The sequence below is a fragment of the Herpailurus yagouaroundi genome, unplaced genomic scaffold, assembly GCF_014898765.1.
Source record: "Herpailurus yagouaroundi ecotype Mexico unplaced genomic scaffold, PumYag 163, whole genome shotgun sequence".
Classification (NCBI taxonomy): Eukaryota; Metazoa; Chordata; class Mammalia; order Carnivora; family Felidae; genus Herpailurus; species Herpailurus yagouaroundi.
This window is the reverse complement of record NW_024412404.1, coordinates 55,112,604-55,139,617: the sequence shown is the minus strand read 5'-3', so window position 1 is coordinate 55,139,617 and position 27,014 is coordinate 55,112,604. Positions and strand designations below refer to the sequence as shown.

Below are 27,014 nucleotides of genomic sequence, written 5' to 3'. Positions count from 1 at the left end.
TCTGCCCCTCCCCCGTTCATGCTCTGTCTCTCTCTGTCCCAAAAATAAATAAACGTTGAAAAAAAAAATTAAAAAAAAAAAAAAAAGAAACGTAATTCCTTTATGTAATCAATGAAGTAAACTATATTAAAATTGAAAACTTTTGCTCTTTAAAAGACACTGTTAAGAAAATCAAAAGACAAGTCACAGACATCACTAGTCATTAGGAAAATTAAAATTAATACCGCAATGAGATACCACTATACACCTGTTAGAGTGGCTACATGTTTTTATTGTCCCTGACAAGAATGTGGAGCAATTGGGACTTCCATACATTGCTGATGGGAATGAACAATGGCATAACCACTTTGGAAAACAATTGGCAGTTTCTTATGTAGTTAAACTTACCATGCAACCCAGCAATCCCCCTCCTCAGTATGGGCTCAAGAAAAATGAAACCCTTTCTTCACACAGGAACCTACATGAGAGTATTTTTAGCATCTTTGTTTATAATTTATAATTGCTAAATACGGAAAATAATCAAAGAACCCCCAACGGGTGAATGAATAAACTGTTATAGCTCCTAAATGGAATACTACACAACAATGAAAAGGAACAAACTGAGGGCGCCTAGGTGGCTCAGTCGGTTAAGCTCCTGACTCTTGATTTCAGCTCAGGTCATGATCTCATGGCTTGTGAGCTCGAGCCACTGCATTCGGCTCTGCCCTATCAGTGGGATATTTTCTCTCTCACTCCCTCTCTCTCTCTCTCTCTCTCTCTCCCCACCCCTCCCCCACTCGCGCAGACACACACACTCTCTCTCAGAATAAATAAGCAAACATTAAAAGCAAAAAGGAACAAACTGCTGATACATTCAAAATGAATGATCCTCAAATGCGTAATGGTATGTGAAATGGGCCATGCTCAAAGGGCTACATGCTATTTGATTTCACTTACGTGGCTTCGCTCTGGAAAAGGCAAAACTGTGAGGACAGAAAACATCTCAGTGTTTTTCAGGACTGTGAGTGGGAGGATGGTTCACTGCAAAGGGGCATAGAGGAACTTGGGTGATGGCAGTATTCTGTATATTGACTGTGGCAGATTATATGCATCTTAGGTAATCTTATATATTGTGCACTGTATGGGTGAATCTTATTGTAGGTAAATGCAACTTCAATGAACCTGACCTGGAAAAAAAGAATGAAGGCAAAACAAAGTTATTTTCAGATAAAAGAAAACTAAGAAAATCCAGTGCCAGCAAAACTGTACTACAAGGCATATTGAAGGAAATTCTTTAGAATAAAGGCAAACGAAACCAGATTAAACTCAGGTCCACAGAATGAGATGAAGAGCACTGGAAATAGTAAATATGTGAAGACCATTTTTTCCCTCTTTATTCCCTTAAAATACATACATGCTTTAAAGCAAAACACAACACTGTATTTGCGATTTATAATATATGTAGATTTAATGCATATGACAACATCAAAGATGGGTCATGAACAGTATATGGGCCTGTATGGTTTCCAGGTTTCTACATGTTATAAGAACTGTTAAAATATCAACCTTAAGTAGTCTGTGAAATATTAAAGATGCAAATGGTAATCCTCATAGTGATCACTAAAATATAAGACAAAGAGGTAAATGTAAAAAGCCAATATATAAATTAAAATGACATTCTAGAAGGATGTAGGAAGTGAGCTTGGGGGGAGGGAAGACATTGCTCTAGGGACAGGCAAGGCTGGGAGGGCAGTGTGACAAGGTCTGTGTGGCTGAGTACTAGATGCACTCGGATCCACTGAGAACATGTCTACAGTTCAAGACCACAGAGTGGAATGTGCTTTTCTTAAGTCAAATAAAATAGGTAACTTAGCCAAAGTTTAAAAATAGAAAGCAACTCAAGACAATTTCCAAGACAGAACCTTGCAAGGGTAAGATTGTAAGGGGCAGATCATTCAGGATGTCCTCAGTTTAGCAAATACACTGTTTCAAGTATTTACTTCCAAAGAGTTGCAGGAAATTCAGAATCATTTCACCAGAGACAGTATCCTAAATGCCGATTAGATTCCCAGGCCATAGAAGATAATGCCACATTGCAATAAAATAAGACAAAATAATTAAATAATAATACTGAATAAGAAATGACTCTCCCTGACTCTAGTTGGTGGAAGCTTTGGAAGACATTCTAAAGAGTTCTTCTGGACACATTCAGGTGAGATGCCAAGTTCTTTAATTAGTTATTTCACTTCAAAGTTAACAGCTTTCTTTTTCTTTGCAAGCACATCATCATCTTGTGCTTGGCAGTCGGGATTAGTGTGGCGGGTAGTGGTGTTTTATAGGTCACAAAAAAAGATGAGGGAAAACAAGACACCGAAGGTACTAGGCTAAAACTGGAAAGAGGTTTCTAGGTGGTGTACCTGTATGTGTGAGGAAGAGGTTAGCTGATGTGGAATTTCAATACTCTAAACTGTTCAGAACCAAAGGAGAAGCAGAGAGCACTTTTTATGTTCTTTCTGCACCAAGAGGAAAATGTGTTGGGTCATTCTGGAAGCAGACCAGGAGGAGACTACCTATCACCAGTACTCTCCTGGAAGAGCTTTGTTATTCTTCGGAGTCAATGGAGGATATGTGGCGCTGAAGGTGGAAAGGAGGTCAGGTGGCGTGACAGGCTACTTGTGTGTGTGTGGGGGGGGGTGCGGGGGGGGGGGTGGTATTTGAAAAACAGATTTAACTGAAAATGTTTTATGGGAGTTCAGAGTTCATGGCAAAGGAAGCATCCCTGAAGGTTGGGTTGAATTTATAAAACTGGAATGCAAAATATGAATTGATGGAAGCAGGGAGCAAAAATAGGTCAAAGGCATGCAAGCAAGAATGAAAGGAAATGAATGAATGAATGAGGAAAATATTAGACTTGCTGCTCGATTTGCCTCCATCCTCCATGACCACTGCTTTTGTCCAGATGCTGACCACTCATGCCATCATGGTCTGCCAGCCATGTGCTTTTCACGTTGGCTCAACTACCTCCATATCCATCTTTCATATTCACAAGACTGTAACGTTAATTTCCCTTGAAAATCTGCATCATCGCTCCCTTGATCAGAATTCTCTAATTCCCTCACTGAATCCAGGCGGAACTTGTCTATTTGCATGAGGAAAGGATCCCATAGTCTGACCCAATGTTTTTTCTTACATTTCAACCTAAACCACAGCATTCATGCCTCTCTGCGATTGTTCACGTGATGTTCCTGTGTCACCTTCCCCTTTTCTCTTCATTCCTTGCATTGACATCTTCTTTTGTCACTCATCCATCCTCTCCACAAACATTTGCTGAACACTATATGGCAAGGACTGTGCCTTCAAATGGGTTCACAATCTATTCAGGTAGACTGACCTATGACAACTAATTGTTTCTCAATGGAATAAAGCCCTAGTTGTGCTATTTTTCAAGTATTATGAAGGCCTAGGACTATGGAGGCATGAACTGCATAAGTTAGAGAAGGTTTAACTTAGAAGGTAATATTTGATCTAGGTTTTGAAGGATGAAAAGAAGGTCAGCAGGTATAAAAGAGAAAGGTATTTGAGGCAAAGGAAATAGCATGTGCCTAATTACACCTCACTTACTTTTCTGTTCTTAGAACTATAGTTTCTACTTACATCATGGACCTCACAATTTCAGTACTTATGGTGTAAAATGATTAATTTTCAAAAAATGTCTTAATGTTTTTATTTATTTTGAGACAGACAGAGACAGAGCATGAGCAGGGGAGGGGCAGAGAGAGAGGGAGACACAGAATCCGAAGCAGGCTCCAGGCTCCGAGGTGTCAGCACAGAGCCCGATGCGGGGCTCGAACTCACGGACCGTGAGATCATGACCTGAGCTGAAGTCGGATGCTTAACTGACTGAGCCACCCAGGCGCCCCTAAAATTATAAGCACATTAGCCATCTCAACAAACTTCTTGACAAGCCAGTTCATAAACTCTGTTTGTATTCTCCTTAAACCTTAGCAAAGCGCTGATCATTGGGCACATAGTTAGGATGACAGAGATGTTGACAGATTAATCCAATAATCTGTCAGTGTTTGTGTACTCATTTGTTCGTGCCTGTGTCCCAACAGAACTTTATTTAGGACACTAAAATTTGGATTTCATAAAATTTTCACAAGTAATGAATTATTGTTCTTCTTTTAATATTTCAAAGACTTAATATTTTAGAGCAGTTTTAGGTACACAGCAAAATCGAGGGGAAAGTACAGAGAATATTCCACATATTCATTGTCCCCACACATGCATAGCCTCCCCTACAGTCCATTTTCCCCACTGAGTGGTACATTTGTTACAATTGCTAAACCCACAATGACACATCATAATCACTTAAAGTCTGCATTTTACATTAGAGCTCACTCTTGGTGTTGTATCCTCTGTGAGTTTGGGCAAATGTATAGTGACATGTGTCTATTATTATGTCATCATATAGCATATTTTCATTGCCCTAAAAATCCCCTGTGTTCTGCCTGTCCAGTCCTCCTCCCTCCAACACACACACACACACACACACACACACACACACCCCTTAGTTTTTATGTATAAGGGAAGGAAACTAATGCTTACTGACCACTGACTGCATGCTAGGTTCTGTGTTAAAAGATTTACACATGTTCCTTCTTGTAGAGAGATTAACCAGGCAGTGGGCTATTTTGGAGGATGAAGGACTTAGGAAAAGGGAGACTAATATAGACTTCAGTGTAGCAAACCCAGAATGATCGAAGAAGATGCCTCTCTAATGGCATTTAATCAGTCACTATGTACCAAGGGGAATGGAAAGAGAAGACACATTTCGCTCCTGAAGCCCCTCTTTTCATAAGCTCCCATGAAAAGGATGGGAGCTTCCCATCCCACCTGGTAGCAGTGATGTCTATGATTTGCTACTGACTGTAGTAAGCTGGAATTCTTCAGGGACTTCACCTTAAAAGGGGGAGTGTGTGACAAGGAAGAAAGCATGAGCTTCAGAGTCCAGTGAAACCCTGGTTTTCCATGTTACTAGCTGTGTCACATTAAGGAAATTTCTTAAACCCTTGAAGCCTTAATTTCCTTGTCTGTAAAATGGATTCAATAGGAACTACCTCATAAAATTGTATATTAGTTGCATAATATCTAGCATACAGAAATGCTCTGTAAGCCTTCCTCTCCTGCCATCCCTCCCTTCCTATGTACAATCTATTGGAACTGAAGAGTTTGAAAGTACCAGACATGACCAATAAAGCAAAAGTGCTTTTCCTTGGCAACATTCTTTATTACAGACATTTTGCTCCCTCAAATGTCGACTCTTGCTGATGTCATGGTGTTAGCTGGTCGACATATTCTTGGAAGGCTAACCTTGTTTATGGATGCTTCAGTTTGCCAACAAATCCACATAGAGAAATTGTCACACATTTCCTAGAATTCAGAACTCCCTGTTTCTATTTTTTTTTTAATTTTTTTTTTCAACGTTTATTTATTTTGGGGACAGAGAGAGACAGAGCATGAACGGGGGAGGGGCAGAGAGAGAGGGAGACACAGAATCGGAAACAGGCTCCAGGCTCCGAGCCATCAGCCCAGAGCCCGACGCGGGGCTCGAACTCATGGACCGCGAGATCGTGACCTGGCTGAAGTCGGACGCTTAACCGACTGCGCCACCCAGGCGCCCCCCTTGTTTCTATTTTTTTGCGTAAGTCACTAGACTACTTTTTCTTCGGTGCAGAAAATGAAGCATTTTGTACAGACGGAAATTAACTATTCTCTTTCTCAGTTTCAGCAAGAAGGACATTTATTCTACGTTCAACAAAGTCATATTCAGTTTTCCAAACTGAGAAATATTTAAGGGATTTCATTATATTTGGGGAAATTTTCATCAATCAGAGATTTAACAGCTACCAAAAAAGACCTCCACAATTAATCTTTTATAACATGAGTGTGACTTGTAATCTCCACGCTAAGAAAAAAAAATAACTAAATATAGGGGAAACCCTTCATAAACTATAATATTTCTTGGCAAAGAAAAACTGCTTTATGATTTTAAAGACATCTTTGAGAATTTAAATGAAATGTACATGTTTGAAATTAGTGCCAGATGCAGCCCAATTCAAGCCCAATTCACTGGCTGCATCACATCACTATGATTTCGCAAAAGGTATTCAACGATTCTATGTTTCATAGAAATCTCACAAATACAAGTATTTCATTCACAAAATGCATGGTTTGGCAGGTTTCCAGGGCAGGAATTTGCTGGAGGCAAGGTAAATTTATTGATTAAAATAAATCAAATGACTGACATTTCCCCCGGAAAACTGGCAAAACAATGATATTCATAGACTGGAAGTCTTACAACCAGAGCCAGAAGAAAAGTGTGAGCTATTTACATTTATTACAGGAATCCAATAATGTGATAAACAGATGATTGAGAATTCTCAAAGTTTAAATTTTAAAATACATTTTTTTGGGGTAGGACTCTCTGAGTCTTTTTTTTTGTTTTAATGTTTATTTATTTTTGAGAGAGATAGAGAGACAGAGCACGAGTGGGGGAGGGGCAGAGAGAGAGACACACACACACAGAGAATCCAAAGCAGGCTCCAGGCTCTGAGCTGTCAGCACAGAGCCCGACGCGGGGCTTGAACTCACGGACTGCGAGATCACGACCCGAGCCAAAGTTGGATGCTTAACTGACTGAGCCACCCAGGTGCTCCAACTGTCTAAATATTTTCATATGAGGTCTGCTGTTTGTAGGCTTTTGGAATAATTATAGTCCTCCTCTACCCTTTGCACATTTATATGCACTGAATAATGAGGACTCTTTGATGGAATATATATAGAAGCAATCCAGATAGTTCTTGAACAGGTCAACATCACTTGCCGCCTACCCTGTGTCTCAGTTCTTCGCCCTCTGTGCTCTTTCTCCATGCTGGTCACATTTCCACCAACAGCATTGGCTATGAACTGAATGTTTATGTACCTGCAAATTCCTGTGTTAAAACTCTAACCCCCAGGGTGGCTACATTTGGACATGGGGCCCTCAAAGGAATTAAGGTTAAATGAGGTCATAAGGGCGACGCCCTGATCCCCTAGGATTAGTGTCCTTGTAAGAAGACACACCAGATAGCTTTTACCTGCGCACACGTGTTCTTTCTCTCTACAAACACCAAATGAAGAGATACCTTGAGCATGCCGCAAGATGGCCGCTGCCCACAAGCCAAGAGAAGAGGCTTCCAAATGAAATCTGCCTGCCGGCACCTTGATCGTAGACTTCCCAGCCCTTATGAGAAATTCATTTTTGTTGTTTAAGCCCCCCACCACCTCGTGGTATTTTGTTATGGTAGCCTGAGCAGACTAAGACCCACCATTAAGAGGCTCAAACGCAACAGCTACAGCAACGTTTTCATACATATCAGTTCTTTGCCTGACTTGTTAAAGATTTGGATTGAGGGGAAATGCTATTGGGAAGCTGGGCACAATTGACCAGGAGAGTTTCACACAGATCCTGAAATCACTCAGACCTGCTTCCGTTCTAGATTCAGAGGTCAGCATGAGAAAGGACTTTAGGGACCTGAGCTTGTCAATTCAGGTTTTACTATGATTCTGGGGTTACAGAAAACTCCATAAACCTGGCATATCCTTCTGGGACCTGAGGGTGAGGTAATGGGTAGCTAACTAATAAGCTTAAACATCTGTGTATACTAAATCATGATATATTAGAGTGCGATGAAAAATTCTTACACATTTTTAGAATGTTTCAAAGAAAAGCTTTATTGATCATGTTAGCAACAGTGACAACAGGTAGCTAAGACTTAATATTACTGTGGGCCAGGCAATGTGTTATGGACTATGCGTATTTTCTTTTATCATCCTTACGACACTGGAAAATAGGAAAATATTCTTAGTCTTATTACAGAACACTATTTCAAAAAATGGAAGCATTTCTAAAATATCGCGCACTCCCATCACTATCACATTATACTGCTTTATATCCTTCATAGCGCTTTTTTGGGTTTCTTTTTTCTTAGGTTCTACGCTACCCCAAGCCCCTCCCTGGGGCCCGAACCAGTGGCGGTCACGGAAAAGGGGCTCAAGGTTTTAGCCAATGTCACACATCTGGTCAGTGAAGCAGATGGTAAGCACCAGGAGAGCTGGAGTCGGGACTGTTTTCCGCTAAACAAGGCTGGCACGGTGCCTGCTCAATAAATACGTACAGAAGGAAAAAAAAAAAAGGAAGGCAGGGAAGAAAGAGGGAGCGAGGGGTAAAAGGATGAATGAATGGAAACGTTCCCAGGAGAGCCTAGAGAGCACCTCCCTCCTTGGGGAATGAACTCAGTTCAAAGTCTAAGCCGATACTTTCCTCACCCCCAACACCAGTGAGCAGCAGGGAATGGGGAAGAAAAAAAAAAACAAAGCCTTTAAAAACGTTTAGAAGAAAGGGGGGAAACGGTAAGAGAAAAGAAGTAGAAAGAGACGAATCCATTGCTGCAAATAGATTTCAAAACGGAGCTAAGCGCGGCCGGTTGCCATGACGACCCCGAGGCCAGAACGGCCCCAGCCCATTGGCCGAGATGCCGGAGCCAATGAGAAGGCGCGGTGTTGGCGGGGTCATAAGATGGCTGCCGGGCGGCCGGCTCCTGACGGGTGAGTACCGCTGATCGCCGGGCCGCCTCTCCGCCGGCCGGGGCTCCGAAGAGACGGGTCCGGGAGGGCCGGGTGCGGGGAGCGGGCGAGCCAGTATGGGCGGCCTCACAGCCTCACGGCCGAGCCAGCAAAGCCCCCGCCGGGGCCCACGGGAGCGTTGGTGGGGCTGGCCTCTGCTTTGCTCGGAAGGGGCGTCGCAGCGCCTTCCCGAGATTGTTGGTGGCAGAGGGGTTCTCCGTCCCACCCCAAAGTGAGGGGGAGGAGGGAGAGGCTTTCCTTCGGGGAAGCAGGCGCCTGTTTACAACTGCTGTATCCCGGGGAAAGAGCTACTGTTAGTGCCAGTGTCAGCAGGCTAGACGTCCTGCCCCCGATTGTGCGGCGCTTAGTTCTGTGCCCGGGATGGGATTCTTCCCGTTTGGGGATCCGAGCGTGGCCCTGCCGCCGGAGAGCCTGCCGAGCTCGGGGTGGTGCCGCCCTGCAGGAAGAGGTGTACCTTTCTAGAGCCACCCTCTTGCAGTAAGTATTCTCACGGCGGCATCCGACTTAAAAACGAGCCGCCAAATGTTATTGGTGAACTGTCAGTCTTTTCCATGCAGGGTCTTGGGACGTGTTTTCCAGGCCTGGATTAAACAAATACCGCCTCGCATTGAAACATACGCCTACGTACAAAGTCCTGCTAAATAGTTTGGGTAATCGGATTGGGACCTTAAATTGGAAGTCAGGCCTCTGATTCAGTTGAACCTGAATGTTGATGCATACTTAAAAGTGTTGTTAAGTAACTAATTCCAAGTCACAGAAACCGATTATCGTGCAAATTGTTTTAACATTGATGGTGGATGGTGGTTTATGAGTGTTACACAAAAGTCAAGATTAGATTCAGATCAGACAAAATTCAGATTTCTGTGGTTATGTCTAATTGAATATAAAATACGGGAGATAAGACAGCTTCATATAGTGACAGTGGAATTGAAATTCTGGAATATCAGAGACGGGAGACCTTTACCCATTAAACTGCTCAGATTAGGTTTCTGTGACAGGCAATTGCCTGATCTTCCAGAAAATTTGACCTTGTTACCCACACCTCTGACTGTGAGTTTTATGTATACAAGTTAGTATAGCATCTTAGATAACTTTCTGCACTTAAAGAGTGAGAAAAATTTTTTTCTTGATCAAATGATAACAGAATTACAGGCTAAGGTCATTCTTCGTATCCACTCTCAAATCTTTGTCTCCAAGAATATATTACTGCTCAAACTCTGCCCTCTAAAAGCTTTTGAGTTGAAGTCATCCAGTTCTGTTTTTCTAAAACAAACAGATCACAATGCATCAGGCAAGTCAGTTACTTTACCTTAAAAGGGATTTAGATAGTAATTCCTAGTGGAACGGTTGCTGTAGGAATTAACGGGAAAAGAGTTTCTGTCACATTGTTTATATGCATTGACTTGATTTGTTTTTCTTTCTAGTTGTTTCTTGTGTTGTAACTGGAGTCCCTTTTGCTTTCTCCAGAGCATCTTTTAGGTGTTTTGTCTGACATGCAGTCTTACTGAAAACTAGAAATCTTGGCTATGGTGGCTGGGTTGAAGAGAGAAACCTTATCTACTGGGGTATTGGGGTTTACTCAGTGTTGCCTCTGACTCGTATATCACGTCTCTTGAGAATGGCTGAATAGTTTTCACATTGAAAGGGTAATTTGGAATGACTTGCTTTAAAATAAGGCACGGGGTGAGGGACGCTTCAACGAACTAGAGAGTCACTTTTTGGAGCAGCCAAAACAGGGGTAACAGGAGGCCGAACGTAGTACAATTGGAAGCGTGTGAATGACATATAGATGCTACGAATTTAAAGACTGTTTTCAAACGTGAACCCAAAGCAAGTCGCGAAGCAGCCCCTCCATATTGGCTGATTTACACTTCGGCTGCTGCTCACGTGGACAGCTCAACCTTGCAGGCTCCTCAGTGACTTATCTGTGCTTGTCGGTGGTCGTCGAGTTGCCTTTGTCTGTCCCTCTGTCTATTTTTTTTTTTTTAAGGTTTTAAACAGTCACAGGAGAATGGCACAGACATTTGAACATCCCTTTAAAGATGTTCAGGAATCGAGTTCAGAAACGTGCGTTATTTGAATTTTGTCTCATTTTATGGATTTGGATGTCGAATCTGGTGTTTAAAGTTTATTTTGATTTTTCTTTTTTTCTCTGTGGGCACACACAAGGAATTATCACACCAGCCAGTGTCCTCCTGAAGACAACCCTTAATGCCACATCAACAAGCGCTAAAAACAGATGATTGTGAGGAAGCCTAAAAGTGATCCAAAAATGCTGGAGAGCCGGCAGGGAAAGGCCACTCCAGGGCAACTGACAGTGCTCCCCAGCGTGAGGCACGTTTGGATGCCCAAGGCGTAGACCCACCCTGTAGGGATGCCGAAGTAGTGCTCTAGTGGGAAAACTGTGCCCGTCAGAGAGGCACCTGCCTTTCCTTAGCAGCCACAGCTGACGGCGTGGGCCAAGTCGTACTTGGCTGCTGACGGACAGAGGCTTGCTGTGTGTGTAGAGTGTCGGCTCCACGAGGTTAGGTATTTTTGCCCGTTTTGTACACTGCTGTCCCCGTGTGTTAAAGAGTGCCCGGCACACAGTGGCCATGCACAAGACGCTGTGGACAGGGGAGAGAAACAGTGGCTTCAAACATAGAGCCCCAGTTGTGCTAAGAAAGCTAAATCTGAAATTTGTTACTGTCCTTAAGTTCTGAAATGGAGAACGAGCCTAACGGTATATTACAGGTCAGCGGCAAAGTCACGTTGGTGCTTTTTATCATTCCCCCCCTCCGTCTGCTCCTCAGAACGCTAGAAATATTTTTATTGATAGCATAACGTCCATTTTTCAAGAGTGGCCTATTTCACGTGATGTCTTTTGTGCTACCAAAGCATCTATTACCCATTCCAACTATTAAAACCCCCAGGTCAGGTTCAGGATGGACCCAGGCCTTACGGGGCTTGGAGCTTATGTAATTTTGGGTCTCCTCCTTAAGAAAAGGAATACAGATTCTAAATAGAAAATTAGGTATAATGCTTTGGAACGAACGACCTGTGCAAAAGAGGAGCCTTGAAACTTGGGCTCCGTTATCTTCCTGCTTCCGGTTTTATTGTTCCATTCAGGAAACCAGACACCAGTATTTTTTATAGAAATGTCTGTTAGATCGTGGAAATCCGGGAAGTAAATGACTTGTATCAATGCAGCGAATGCACCTCCACCTTAGCGACCTCAAAACTACCTACCTTGTGAATGTCGCCACCCACAATAGAAATTATAAAAATGTAATGTGTGGTCACAGGAATACTAATAGCAAGAAGAGCCTAGCATTGATCCAGCCCCTAGAACCTCCCAAACTGTGGTGAGCGTTTTCATAGCTTATTTCATTTAATTCTCAGAATAACCCTGTACCCAATATAATTATCCTCGTATCACAGAAGAAAAAAACTGCGGGTCAAAGGTGGTGAAAATGATTTGCTGGTGTGTGGTGGGGTGAGGATTACAATTGGAGCAGTTAGCTATCAGAGCCCTTCTTAAAAAGCCCAAAGAGTATTTTGGTGAGGCTATTTCAGAGGGCTAACAACTGATGAGGCTGCACCCAAACTGCCAGAAATAAGATCTGATTCTTTTGACCTGGGAGGAGGTCCTTAAAGGTTATCAAGAATCCGTTATTCAGATTAATGCGAAATCCGTAATGCTTTTTTTTTTTTTGTCTCAGAGACAATGGTGATGGTTTTCTCATTAGGTTGATCACAATAGGAGGCAGAAAACTCAGCAAAAAATATTTCGATCCTTGCATTTTATTTATTCTTTGAAGTTGATAGTAAATCATGAGCAGTACAACCAACTTCTCTTTTTTAAGGCATCTTTTGAACCAAGTGGTTTTGACTGAATATGTATGCTAGAATAGACTGTGCCAGGAGATTAGTAGTGAAAATGTACTCAATTATCGTAATTTTAGCAAATGCTTGTAACTCCAGTTTTTAAAAATCACTTTTGATAAACTTAACAGCGGTTAATATTCTCTCTACCAATGGGCCATAGAGCTAATGATAAATATTATCCTGAACTTTCACCCTAGTTTCCTAAATACAGTATTTTTATTCAAAAAAGCTATATGTTTTTATTAAATGGTTAGGATTATACTCCATTTGGTATTATTTTAGCAAACAGTGTAAAAATAAAAACTAGGACATTCTTTTTACCGCCATGCTTTCCTCAAACTACCTGCGCAGCCTAAAATTTTTCCTTTGAAAATTGTTCTTCTACTCCTTAGACAATAAGTCCCCTGAAAGTTCCAATTTCAAATACTGGTGAGAATCCGACTTTAGTTTCTTTCTTTAATTGTGTTAGCTTGAAATACAATATTATAAATCTTAAATTGTGTGAGTGTATGTTTTTAGACCCTTAACATTCTTGAACAATGAATGCTTTTACTGAATTTATTTTTTTTTAGACAAAATTATCCATATATTAGAGATCCAGGTCCTATTTTCTTTAAGTCATTCATCTGTAGGTGTGTCTTATAACAGATTTAAACAAGACCAAAAAAAATTTATCCAAGCAAAGATTTCAATTATTTTAATACAGAAGGTGCATCCCATCCCATTTTAGATTGAAAGAAGGAAAACATAGATTAAAAGAAGGAAAGACTGTTCCCAAACCATTGGGATAATTGCTAGACTCTTGGGGTTTTAAATTTCTTTCCATTTCTACTTTGTACGTCTACATTCATCTTTTTCCCTTTAGAAGAAAAGATGTGGAGTGGGCTGCTACCTCCTGGCCTAAATGAAAGTGATATTGAGTTGAATTCTGAAGATGAAGCCCCATTAAAGAACTCTGGACTTAACTTACAGGAAGATAACGAAGATGGGGCCATTACAAAAACAGAGATCTCAGATTTCCCTACAGATGGACCAAAACCCGACGTGGAGGCAAATGTAAACGCCTATGAAGAGTGCCCCTCTGGAGTTCCCTTCAATATGTGGAATGTAGGTTCTCTGTGATGTGTTCTTATTGAAGCCGGTGCCTGTGTGTTTGTGCATGCTCCTGTGTGTGTTTCTGCCGTGGTCAGAACGCCTGTGTTCTGGGGAGATGAGAGGTAGGGAAGATTGACTCAGAGTACTCTGTGGGTCTGCGGTCAACCCGTTGGCCACTCAGGTACTTGCTTTCATTTTTATTTTGTTTTTTATAAAAAGAGGAAGAAAAAAACTGGTAGGATTAGCTACTTTGCCTAACAGAATACATGAGTTTCTATCCTAATTTGATCTCTTTGTCATCTGTATGAGTCATTGCATTTTACTCTCAGATAATCAGATTGACTTAGGTAGAAATAGATGAAGATAAAAACTCAGATTGTGAAGGAGTCTTAGAGAATAGAGTATCTCAAGAAGGACTGAACTCCTTTTGTTAAATTTGTATTTTTATAAATGCTAGAATATGTTTTTAATCCGTAACATGTTTGTAATTTTTTGAATATGTGCCTTGCTTCAAAATGTATTTGTTTCTTGTTTTTCTTTTTTTAACTTTTATATAGAAATTTCAAGAATTGCATAAAAAACATTCTGAACAGAAAAGCTCAGCATCAGGATTCAGAAGAAGGAAAAGAAAACGCTCCAGGAAAGGTGCTTTGTTTTAATTCAAGTTAGTTGTCAGTAGTGTTAATGTTAAGTTGTGACTAATTGAGCTCAACAATTTTTAATAAACATAATTTTGAAATAACAAATGAATACTCAGGTATTGACACTTTGTGAATTCTTTTCAGGTAAATTGAAGAATGAAGAAGAGTCTCAAAGGTGGGTAGAATTTAAAATGTTCGCCTATTCTGGACAGTATTGTAACACTTATAGCAATAGTTGAACTACTTACCTCTGAAACATAGGAACTAGTTTCTGTAGTTCGTAATTGTGGTGGCCAATTAAAAACACTAAAAATGAGTTCTTGTCTCTTCTTTCAGTGCCCAGACCTCAAGTGAAGCCCAGTGGAAGGAGCTTACTCAGTATTTTGGAATCAATGATAGGTTTGACCCCCCTGTTAAAAAGAAAAAAATTGACAAGGTAAGATATTTTTTTATGGCCTCTTACATTAGTCAGTAGGAAATGTTTGAAAATTGTAATGCTTGTAATTTGAAAATGTTTGTAATGAATTCAGTGAAAAAGTTAAAACACTTCCTGTGTGCCAAACAAGATGCTAGGTAAACATGTAAATATGTAGTTATAAATAATTAAAAAAAAAAAGGCTGTTAAGAAGGAAGTAAACAGGATTGTTGTAAAGAAATTTAAAATGGATACCCCACTTTAGGTGGTCAGGGAGGGCCTTTCTTGGAAGATGCCATTCCATTGAGACCTGAAGGATAGGAAGGAACCATCCGTACACAGAATGCTCGTGAAGAGGTAATAACCTGCGTAAAGGTCCTGGGGAAGAAAGAGTCATCATGGGACATTTTAGTAACTGTAAGAAGGTCAGCCTGGCTGGAATGGAGTCAGTGAGGAGGAGAGTGGCCCAGGATAGGATTGGAGAGGCAGGCAGCCAGGAACCAAAGCATGAAGCACCTTAAGGGCCCTGGTAAGGAATTGGGTTTTAGTTACAGTGCAGTTGAGAGTCATTCAAGGGTTTTAAGTTAAGAGAGTGATATGATCGAAGTTGTGTTTAAAAAGATTGCTCTTGTGTGGAGAATAGACTGTGGATCAGCAAAAGTAGGCAAGAAGAGAACAGGTAAGAGTCTCTTCTAGGCACAAGAGGATGGTGACTTGAATAAGAATGGTGCTAGAGAAGATGGAGAAGAGTGGACAGATTTGAGGTCTACTGTAGAAGGAGAGTTGGCAGTATTTGTTACTTGCCTCTGATGCTTGTGAAGTGATAGAGAGGATTTGGGGCATGAGGAGGGAAAGAGAGCCATTCAAGTGTTACCTTCAGCAGTGGTATGAATAGTGATGCTAGTTACGAACGTGGGAAGGCTGGGGAGGGGAGAAGATTTAGGGTGGCCTCTGTCCAAAGTTCAGTTCGGGGCATGGGTGGTATGAGCAGGCAGGAATAGAGAGACGGTTGGTAAAATGAGGCAAGAACTCAGGACAATCTGAGCTGGAGATACACAGTTGAATGTCCTCAGTCTATAGATGATGTGAATCCTTAGTAGAGTCTTGAATGAGTGAGTAACTTACATATTCACATCCTGGACTCCAGGAGCATGGAAACTGAGCACTGAATGGTAGGGCTAGAGGCTCAGGGGCCTGCCTGGTTGAAGCCCAGGTATATTGTATCGTGCCTGTGTAGACAGATTCCTCCTTCGTGAATCATTTCTGTAGATCACTGTGTGTACACAGAGACCATTACCACTTACTGATTAATCAATATTTCTTGTGAAATAGACCTCAGACTGTAAACCCATTGTTGGGGGGTATTGCATCATTGAGGGCACGTGCATTAAGGAACTGACAGCAGAACTTTGCATGTAAACCTTTTGATTCCAGCTTTGCCAAGAATTCTTGTCGTCAAGTTCTAGAGCATTGGGGACTTGAAACTAGGATCACTTTCTCCTACATCATTGCTGCTTCTGAGCAATCTCTTTTTCACAAATGTTCAAGCAGGTGCAGAAGTGCTTAAATGCCTACAAAGAAAGATCACATGAAAACCCAGGCTTTATGACCCCATCCTGAGTCCTCTGGCTTCACCGCAGAAGCGCTGGTCGGCACTTTAAAGTGTCGTTGTCCTGTTCTGGACCCCTGTGATTGTGGTGGGCTGGGAGGACTGGTTTTGTGAGAAGGATGCTTTGAGTAAATACTCAAAAATACTGCATAAGCTTGTTCTACAGCACGAGGGAGGAGGGTCATGCTGTGGTGGTGGGCCGGGCTCTGGCCGACCTGCAGAGTCCCCACCGCTGGTTGTTCTTTCGAGGGAAGGAATGGTTCAGTATTGCTTCTCATAGGAAATTGTTTTGAAGTTTTACTCCTGAATTAGGTGGTCTTTGATCTTCAATTAATTATAGCACTTGTTATGTTTTTTCATAACTGTTGACTTTAGAGTGTCTAAACGAGTTTCATAGTTGAAGTTAGGGCTCTGAAGTTAAATTTTAAATTTAAATTTTTAACTGTTCTGAAGAGTAAAAATTTGAGAGATTTTTTTTTTTTTTAAAGTCTCTCTGTATCAGATTGTTATTATTACCCTATATACGAAATTGTCCCTTCTTGATATGGGCCAGATACGGCTGTCATTCATTGTCAAAAATTTGAGGTTTGTGTAGAGGAGCCTTATGAATACTAGGATTCCTTGTGCAAAATCTTTTAAACAACTCAGTTTTATGAACTAGTCTTCTCTTTCACATTATACATTAGATGTGTTCTAGGAAAAGAAGTTTTAAGTCAAGCATCATTTTAAAAACAGTGATCTATTTTATGAGTTTGGGTTTTGTTAATGGAATACACCCTCTATATGAGTGACATCTGACTAAGAAAGTTATGGCGTTTTTCTAAACAAGGAAACCGGTGCTGGCCAGACTTGCATCTGGCCAGGATTTTGCCAGCACTCAATATTCTATAAATAAATGTAAGCCTAAAAGGAAAAGATTTAGTGAGGCCAGATTTCGTATTCTCTTGGTAGTTTAGCATCATTGCACACCAGCAGGTTTGCACTTCGGTTTGGGATCCTGTTTCACTGTTTTACATGCACCCCTTTTGCTCATGCTAAAGTCTACTGTGAATCCAACAGAAGAAATAGACATTGAAGAATGTCCACGCTGGAGGCGCCAAGATAAAAGCAAAGAAGAAATGTAAGGCTAGAAATCTAGAGAGGCTCATGAAAATCTGTGATGCAGTTTGGAGAAAACTAGCATGAATTTCTAGTCCATTATTTTATATCTCTGGAGCAGAGGCTGATCTTTTGCCATATGTGAGAGAGCCCTTTTATTCTGTATTCAGTCCATCCTCAAGAACGTAAAACAGAACAAACTTCTTAATCTTGTGTCTACTGTGCAATCCTTCTGCGCACCCGCCCCGCCCAACCAACCCCCAGTTTTCTCTCTTTCTCCTCCTCCCTTCCTACCTTCTTTTTTTGAACACTGTCAAGCTAAAGCTGTGGCTCAACCGATTATATGTATTTATGACACTGCCATCACCTGTTTTCTTAACATTGCAGAAAGGGTTGTATTTTTAAAATGTAGTATTCCCAATATCCAAAGCTGTTTTAAAATGTAGTTTGTATTAAATGCAGCTATAATTGTGTTTCTGGAAGTAGTTCTGGGACTTACTAACCATTCTGTAATCAGAACGTAATTATTTTGAATCTATATAGAAATTTCTTTAGAACAAATTTCACTCATTAATTGCATTATAAAAATCTCAAATATTCCTTAGTTGAATCAATTTGATGAGTCACCAGTCATTATTGAAGTAGTTTTATATGTATTTCATGGATACTTTTTGGCATGAAAAATCCGTTAAATTTTAATAATTTTAAGAATAATTGCACAATGTCTGATTTTTTTTTTTAGTTGTTTATGAGAGGAAACAGTTCCTGTATAGTGTATCTTTTTTCAAATTTATTTATTTATTTATTTTTAGCAGAATGCTTTTCCCAATCAGAATCGTACATGGAACTCCAATACACAAATCATATAAAAAGCCAGCTGCCCTGAGGGAGTGGGAGGGAGGGAGGAAGAAGGGTAGTGGTGCGGAGGGGGCAGAAGTGGTAGCAGTGGAGGGGAGAGGTGTAGAGGCGCCACGCGCGACTGTTCCACTGGCATTAATTACAGAGCATTATCTTTTGATCCCCAGGTGATCCCTGTGGGGGTGTGTAGGTGGGGCCAGTATTCTCATAATGTAGATTGACTAAAGCCTAGCATGATTTTCTATAAGAAAACAAACAGCAGGTAAGAAGTGAAATGAGACTTTAACCAAAGTCATTTCGTCTCAAATCTAGATGTTTTCTAAGTAATAGCCCAACTTTGTTTTTATTTATCTGATTTAAATAATTTAAGTAGGTATGATTTATACATAAAGGTAATACTACTAATTCTTAGTTCTGCCTTACCGCCCCCCCCCCCCACTTCTTTTTGGAGAGATCACCTATTTTTTTTCCCTTAGATATTTGGGTCTAATTAGAGTACAGCAAACTGTAGCAGACAATTCATTTATATTCAGCTTTAAAAATTGAATGTATTATCTAAATAAATGAATATTTAACAGTAACATTTCTATAGAAATATATTGTGCAGTTTGACTGAAGGAGCCTTAATCACATGTTAAAGAGATTGTGCATATGCACATATGGAGGATTGGTCCTTAATGTTAAACCTAGTACCCAGAAGTTTCTTTGATGTTTGTCATCCTGCCTTCTTGGCATCTGCAGCAAAACTGTTAGTTAGAGGTTACTTATTGCCTCGTTGGGGACCTGTTAGATACCGGCCTTCGATGATTTTCCATCTGTGGCCAAATTGGCACCCTAACTGGTCTGTACTGAGGTATAGATAGCTTCAGCTAAATTCTGATTCCCGCCGGAAGGCATCTTAGAAGCACACCTAGGCCCTGCTGAGCCATCAGTGCTTCTGTGCCTCCTCGCACTTCTGTGGTGTGAGAGACATCATGGACGATTCCAGGAAAGGTACTCTCGGGTCCAACTTAAGACTGTAGAAGCCTTAATACTCAAATCTTACTTCATGAGACTACCTACTGACTCTACGTTTGAATTCTTGGGTCTTATGCTTGGGGCTGAGCCCTTGATGATTTGTGATGAGGTCTGTAGCCATACAGAGCTAAGCCTTATCTTGGTTTTAATAATGGAACCCTGATTTAGATAAAATAATATGACCAACTTCTTTATCGAATGATGCTACATTCTAAATTTTTGCTAGGTATTTTACATATATTTCCTTTGACCCTTACCATAAACTTGTGGCGACTCCGGTATCACTTTTTTTGTGAGGGTGAGGTGACTGTAACCTGTAGAGGTTTAGGAATCACCCAGAGTTTCTTGGCTGTAAGTAGAGGAGCTCAAATTTGAACTCTGGGTCTGACCTCACCAGCCATGTTCTTTGTAAACCATTATTAACTTACGGTCTTAACATAGTGGAAAAATTTTACCTCAGGATGCTTTTCCACAAGTGAAGCATTTCGAGTGTATTTGGAATGTTAATGTCTTCTTATAGAAGCAGAAAGTTTGGGTGTGCATACAGAATCAGAGATTTTTCAGAGCCAAATGGCACTATTATATTTTATTTAAATAAACTGTCAAAAAGAAAAGAAAGAAAAAGGAAAAAAGAAAAGGGAGGAAAAAAATCCCAGTTCTGTCTAGTGAAATATGTTGAATAAAAAAAAAAAACACAACAACTTAAAAGAGCTAAAAACAAAGTTGAACATGTAAGTGGCATTTTATTTCTAGGAGAGAATTTGGGTTATCAAGCCAGTCGTCTCTTTTTCTTTAAGGAAACCAAGGCTTTGCCCTTCCTTTAGGGAACTCTCATTTGCCCGGAGCCGTGGCCACCTCTCCTGGCCTCTGTTCCAGTCTCTGTCTACTGTATTACACCAGTGCTGGGAATGGCTGGGGAAATGGGAGTGGGTTGATGGCGAAGCGATAGATTTGTCATTTTAGCTGACTTATTTTTAAGTGAAAATTACAAGCTCAGCAGTTGATGTAAGTTTCTAGAGGAGGGGAATATCCTTGTTCTCGGCCCTTGTGATGTTAAGTGGATGCAGCGAAATGACTTGACAAGCGGATCGTTGGCTTATTCAAGGTATTGGTGGTAAGAAGTAGAACGGGTTCCTTTTTATTCACGGATGTATGGTTACTCAGGTTCGGGAGGAAAAGAGTGCAGCAGCCAGGACTTACCTAATCTTAGGAAGCCTACGGAATTGGAGGGAAATACATAAAGCTAATCAGTGGAATAAGCCAGACAGGCCCAAGAATGGATGCTGTTAGTGACCAGGTTGTTGAAATAAAAGGTTGAGATCACTGGCTGCCCCAGAATTTGTGGAACAGGGAAAACTGGAGTTTGCTGTTAGTATTTTCTTTTCTTACTTGTTTGAGGAGATACTTAATATTCTGTTCAGGAAGGAGTCCCCATTAGGCCACTGTGTTAGCATTTCTTAAATAAAATGCTTTACTTATACTGTAAAAATAGTAAACAAAAAGGTCCAGAGGCAGGTACTGTGCGAAGCTCTGGGAGTCCAAGGTGGAGAAGGTATTCTCCACGCCCTAAAGGAACGAATATTCTAGTAATGGAAAGATTTATATATAAATAAGTACAATAAAATATGACTCTTTTTTAAACCATTGGGGTATTAATACCCCAATATTACTGTTGTGGAATTTTCTTGTCCAAGTGGTGGATAAATGTTCCTCCTTTGGGTGGGCGTCCTTTCGGTATTAATGCAACCGTGGATTATTGCACTGTGATCACTAACCCGGTAACATGTAAGAAGACCAGGCCGGGTGCTGGGACACACCACACCGGTGACACACATGTCTGTCCTTAGTCAGCCTGGAACCCAGCTGGGGAGACAGACCCACAACTCACTGTAGTCTGTTGGACCCACAAGTGCTGAAGAGAGTGGCGAGAGCGGTGTGGAAGGCAGTTAGGTACTGGGCACGGGGCAGAGTGAAGCAGAATCGGTGGGTGTGTACTGGTGAGGGAACCTGCAAAGGTGGAGACGATAACATTCGCCATGAGCTGTACAAGGACGGTTAAGATTTTTCCAGTAGAAACACATCAGAGGCACAGGGGACATATAAGAATAGTAAATGCGACCAGAGATTGGGAAGTATAGCATTGCCCGAGATGGGGTTAAGAAAGCATTTGGGGACCCTATTGTGAAGGGATTTCAGTGCAATAAAGAGGAATAAAGAAGTGATCATGTTTTCAAGCTGACTAATGACATGGTATCTCTACTTTAGAAAAATAGAAGACTAGATTGGAGAGGGTTCTCGTCTTCCAAACAGGAGATGACGAGGCCCTGAAGAAGCCCAGGAAGGTGGCATGAGATACCCTACAAAAAGAGTTAAAATAAGAGAAGGATTGGAGGCACTGAAGACTAGCGAGGATTCTAGTAGGGGTGACTCAGTGGGTGGTCATCTCTAAGGGGGAAGCAGGGAAGGAAGTGATGAACTTGGTTTTAGGCATAACAAAAAGTTGTTGGAGACCCTACCTTTGCAAGGCTTCAATATGAAGGTAACTAGGAAGGAGCTGGAGGTGTAGATCTTGGTATAGCTGAGAGCTCAGATGGTTTGAGTTACACAGAGATACAGAGAGCAGCTTATAAGAAGTAATTGAAGCCCTGGGACTGAGTACGTTACTGAGAAGAGGGAAGAGTAAGAAGAAAAGGGGGCCAATCACAGAACCTTGAGGACCGTTATAATTCGAGTTATAATTCAACAAGAGAAGATGAAGGGCCTCCAAGGAAATTGAAGGTCGGTATTTGGGGAGATATTTTAAGAATAAGGATATAGTTGACATAGTAGATGATCAAATAGGAGGAGGACAAAGTGCCATTTGTGACTGTAGAGGGAGCAAGTTTCAGGGAAGGATGTGGACCAGACGAATGGAGGATGGAATTTGGGGGAGGGGGTGACATGAGGCAACCGATACATTGTTTTACAAGAGAGAAATGAAGTACCAGCCTAAGAAGAAATCAGTTTAAGGAAAGCAAGCTGTGTCATGCCGTCCACCCCCAGGTCCAGAATGGGGTGGACAGGTGTGTTTGTAGGGTGAGAAAGATGAAGAAAAGAGAGGGGAGAACATTTAAACACAGGCTTCTGAATGACAGGTAAGCAGGTGGGACTGTGATGAGCGCAGGTGGTGGGGTTAGTTTTGGAAAGAGATGATTCTTTCTCGGAGGCCGTAGGGGCAGAGGGACAGTGCGGGTGAAGATTCACCTTGTGAGGTTGGATGAGGGGAAGGTTGTAGGAAGGACACAGAACATCCAGTACCCTTTGGTTCTTCTCTTCCCCTTCTCTCCTTGCCTCAGCCTCCCATGAAGTAGAGGGTGGGGTTGTAATCTGAGAAGGAAGGAGGTAGGATTGAGGGGATTTGAAAAAATAAGAAAAGTAACAATTTCTTAGAGGAATGCGGGAATTCTCAAGGGCAGAATTCAGCGCCCACTCAGCTAAGTTTGAAAAACAACTTTTAGGGGCGCCTGGGTGGCGCAGTCGGTTAAGCGTCCGACTTCAGCCAGGTCACGATCTCGCGGTCCGTGAGTTCGAGCCCTGCGTCGGGCTCTGGGCTGATGGCTCAGAGCCTGGAGCCTGTTTCCGATTCTGTGTCTCCCTCTCTCTCTGCCCCTCCCCCGTTCATGCTCTGCCTCTCTCTGTCCCAAAAATAAATAAATAAACGTTGAAAAAAAAATTAAAAAAAAAAAGAAAAACAACTTTTCGTAGAAACCAGTGAATTGAGTTACTGGGTTTTCTCTGCCACTGCTGAGACACCTAGGTGTTAAAGTGGTAGAAACAAGTGCTTGGGAATGGCCAAAACAAAGTAAGATGTTGGAGGAAATGAAAAATATTGCTTAGGTCGGTGGTTCTCAAACTTGGGCCTAGTTAGCATCAGTGGACTTCTGGGTCCTGATCCCAGTTTCTGATTCAGAGCATTTGTATTTCTAACAGGTTCCTGGATAATACTGATGCTGTTGGTCCAGACTTAGACTTTGACAGCCGCTGGCTTAGAGTTTGAAAAGGTTAATCATGGGTTGTAGGTCAGAGAGGGAGGATAGGAGAATCCAAAAAGGGGCTGGAGGACGGCGGGAATAAATACAGTGGTGCCAGGATTAGGGTTACAAACGAAGACAAGGCAGCTTCACTGGCTGCAAAGACTTGGGATAAGTGGAAGGACAGAATCTTGAGTTCAGAGAGAATTCCAGATTGTCAAGCTTTGGAACTGGAGCTTTCAGGTGATGTGTAGTGCGTGGCCCAGAGCAAGCCTATTCAGAGTATTGGTCTTCCAGGAGATACAGAGCTTGTGTCTGAATATAACTCCGTGTACTGCTTTCTTTTTTGAGAAAGTCCTGCTGTCCTCCTCCCTTACCCCTTTCCCCTAAAAAAAAAAAAAAAAAAAAAAAAAAAAAAAAGTAAGAACTGTATAGGCATATAGTTGATTTGCATCCTGGTACAAGCTCAGTTCATGGACTGGCACCATTCACAGACCTGAACTGGTGCACAGACCACACTTGAAGTGTCCCCGGCCTAGAGTATGGACTCTGGGGTGGGACATTAGTTAGAGGTCCCTGAGGATGAAGGACGTTGGGAAAGTGAGTCCAGCATGTTTTTTGGACTGTGAGGAGAAGGATGATGGGAGACTATTTCTGCAGAAATACAAAAAAGAGTAGCTGGCGACCGATCAGTGATTGTAGGACCCGCATGGGAAAAGGACAGGAGAGCCACCTGGCCTGGGTTCAGGGACTAGGGCTATTGAATGATGGTCTCGGGCTGCAGTTGGGAGCAAGGAAGAGAAAAGGCTGTCATCCTCTCAGGTCCTTCCTTAGGTGGGATGAGGGATTGTGTGGAGGAACGATCCTCACTCCGCAGGGACACTGGCGATAACCTCCCGGGTCTGTGTTCTGTAATCTTTTTACGCAGATTATGTGTGGGCATTTTTAAGTCTTGTTTCAGCAGAGGCTGCACAGGAACGAAATTTCTCCTCGTTGATGGGTATAATCAAGCAGTTGGCTGACGGGAGGAGGCATTCCTGGGTCCCCTTTACGAGATGAGGGAGAAGTAGGGAACTGAAAACGTGGAAGACACATGCGCAAAGCCATTGTTAGGGCAAAATGTTCTTGTGAGAAACGTCTTAGACCATTTAGAAATTTTTTAATTTTCCGTACTATTTCCACGAGCTAAAACTCAATTATGTAAGTCTAAGCGTCTTTCCATAAATGTGTGATGAATCCTACCTCGTCTGTTTGGTAATCCCATGAAAATTTTAATTATCGTTTCCTAAAGCATCTCCAGCTGGTAAATAAATACGTTTCCATAGGAAAGTAAAATCATTCTGGTATGTAACTTTCCTCCTGTATTTAACATCCAGCTTAATCCCTCTAGTCAGAGACTAGACGGGCTGGTGAAGGAGGGCCTTAGGCTACAAGAGGGGGCAGTAGAGAAAAGAGGCAGAGGAAAGGGGTGGTTGAGAACACAGGCTCTGGGCACACCCAGGTTCATGTGATGGCCTTACCACTTACAGACTCTGTGACCTTGGCCTACTTAGTCTGAGGCCTCTCTGTTTCCTCGTGTTCAAAACAGGATAGCAGTGTTGTTTTGTGGAGTTGTTTTGAGGGTAAATGAGCTTTCTTATAGTACTAAGCCAGTAATAATAATAAGCATGCCATCGATTTAACCATTATTATCATTAACATTGTATGGTTAGTAAGGGAAAGCGTAGTCCTTGAAGTCACAGAAGTCTGGATTGGCATCTCCTCTTTCTCAGTTCAAGAAGTTATCGGACCTCGAAAAAGCCCTATGATCTCTCTGCGTGGCCTTCTCCTCAGTAAATGGGAGTGGTACAGACTGCCACAGGGCTCATTGTGAAAATTAAATGACCTAAGTATGCAACGTGTTCGGCGTAGTCCTGTGACCTAGTCTTTGCTGGCAAATGTTTGCCTTTCATTCCTGCCTTTAAGTTTTAGGTTTCTTTACTTTCTAGTCCGGCCTTGAAAAGAGCATCGACCAGGCTGTGGAAGAGTGGGACATCGAGAAGGCGGAGGAACTCAGCAACCAGCTGGCCACGCGAGAGGTGAGTCAAACTGGTATTTGCAGATTTTCTAAAATAAATGTGCATTCTTTTTGTGATCATGAGTAAGTTCAGTATTCAAATATTTGATCTTAGGTTTTCTTTTCCGCCCATTTTCTTCCCTCTTATTCTGCCACTTATGCTGAAATGCTGGGTTTTACTTTTGTCTTTAATGTTTTTAAATCATTCTGGTTTGAAACTTGTGGTGGAAATAATCCATGATTGATATTCAACCCCAGATTTCACCTAGGTTTCAGAGAGCTTTTTGCCAGTTATGATGAAAAGACTGGCTTTCTTTTTCCATTTGCATCTTTAATTCAGTTTAACTCTCCCTGAGGGCAGCTGTGCGCCACATCTCTCAACGTTCTCCTGGCCCTCGCTCGCCCACACGCTTTCTTACTGCATATTCTGAACTTCTCCCTCAGCCCTAAATAATTTTCAGCTTTTTAAAACTTATAGTCTATAGGATAAAACTAGTAGATATATCGCATATTCTTTTTTCCAAGTACACAAGGCTTCCAGAAGATTCTGGCCTGCACCTTTTGGGGGGAATATTTCTCCAATTGGGAATTGCTGTCAGGTGTCACTAAGCAAGAGCTGAGAGCTCATACTGGCGTATGTTTTATTGTTGTTAGTGTTGTTTTGTGGTTCTTTTTTGTCCTCTTTGGGAAAAAAGATCGACCATAGCTTTCCCATTTTGGGTAAGCTGCCTACTTACTTCACCTTATTCTTTTTTGTTTTTGTTTTTCTTTGCTTTTGCCTTTTTTTTTTTTTTTTTTTTTTAGGGTTTATTTATTTTGAGAGAGCGGGCGCATGAGCAGGGGAGGGGAAGAGGGAGAGAGAGAGACTCTCAAGTAGGTTCGACGCTCAGCACAGAACCCGACTCAGGGCTCGATCAGACGAACCATGAGATCACGACCTGAGCTGAAATCAAGAATTGGATACTTAGCTGACTGAGTTGCCCAGGCGTCCCAACTTCACCTTATTCTTAAACTCTACTTCCTGGTGTTTAATTACACAGGCAGCATCATAGGTCATCTGTGTAAACTGTTGGCCACATGTGCTATTCTTTCTTACTTGCCTGCAGGTGAACATTTGTTCTACACTGAGATTAACGATGGAATTACTATTTCGGTAAATTCTTCTATGGAAACACCATCTCACCCTTCTGTCTTCCAGTGCCAGACAATCTGTTGATGGCTGTTTGCTGGTTTGTTTTCCATTCTTGGCTACAGGCCATAAGTATCTGGGGTTTTTATGTAGGGAAATGAACAAGTTCAGAAGTGAGGCTTAGGGATTCAGCAGTTACCTTTTTTTCTCATAGGCCTTTAAAATCAGTTGTCTCGTTAAATACTTCTGTTTATAATGTGTCTGTGTATTTATTTTTTAACGGCTAATCTAAAGGAAATTATGAAGTTCTGAGCTTGAGTTTGGGACATAGGTAAGAAGCAGCATAAATGGCAGTTATGCAGCCTTTCAAAAAGTGACATTTTGGGGCATCTGGGTGGCTCAGTCGATTGAATGGCCAGCTGTGGCCCAGGTCCTGATCTCAAAAATAAACAAACATTAAAAAAAGAAAGGAAGGAAGGAGGGAAGGAAGGAAGAGGAAGGAAGGAAGGAAGGAAGGAAGGAAGGAAGGAAGGAAGGAAGGAAGGAAGGAAG

General features: G+C 41.6%; 1 protein-coding gene across 3 annotated transcripts in view; it reads left to right on the top strand.

Moving 5' to 3' along the window:
* Positions 1-8,532: 8,532 nt before the first annotated feature.
* The window catches only part of FAM204A (family with sequence similarity 204 member A), a 35,266-nt gene continuing 16,784 nt past the window's right edge, over positions 8,533-27,014 (top strand). For 2 of the 3 annotated variants that reach the window (XM_040486589.1, XM_040486591.1), the window contains exons 1-6: positions 8,533-8,628; positions 13,400-13,641; positions 14,187-14,274; positions 14,415-14,445; positions 14,607-14,706; positions 25,266-25,355. In XM_040486589.1, the coding sequence (XP_040342523.1) occupies positions 8,556-8,628; positions 13,400-13,641; positions 14,187-14,274; positions 14,415-14,445; positions 14,607-14,706; positions 25,266-25,355 (624 nt within the window). In that variant the 5' untranslated portion in view covers positions 8,533-8,555. Of the gene's footprint in view, positions 8,629-9,124; positions 9,145-13,399; positions 13,642-14,186; positions 14,275-14,414; positions 14,446-14,606; positions 14,707-25,265; positions 25,356-27,014 lie in introns of those variants that run through there. The other variant, XM_040486590.1, reaches the window with a different exon arrangement.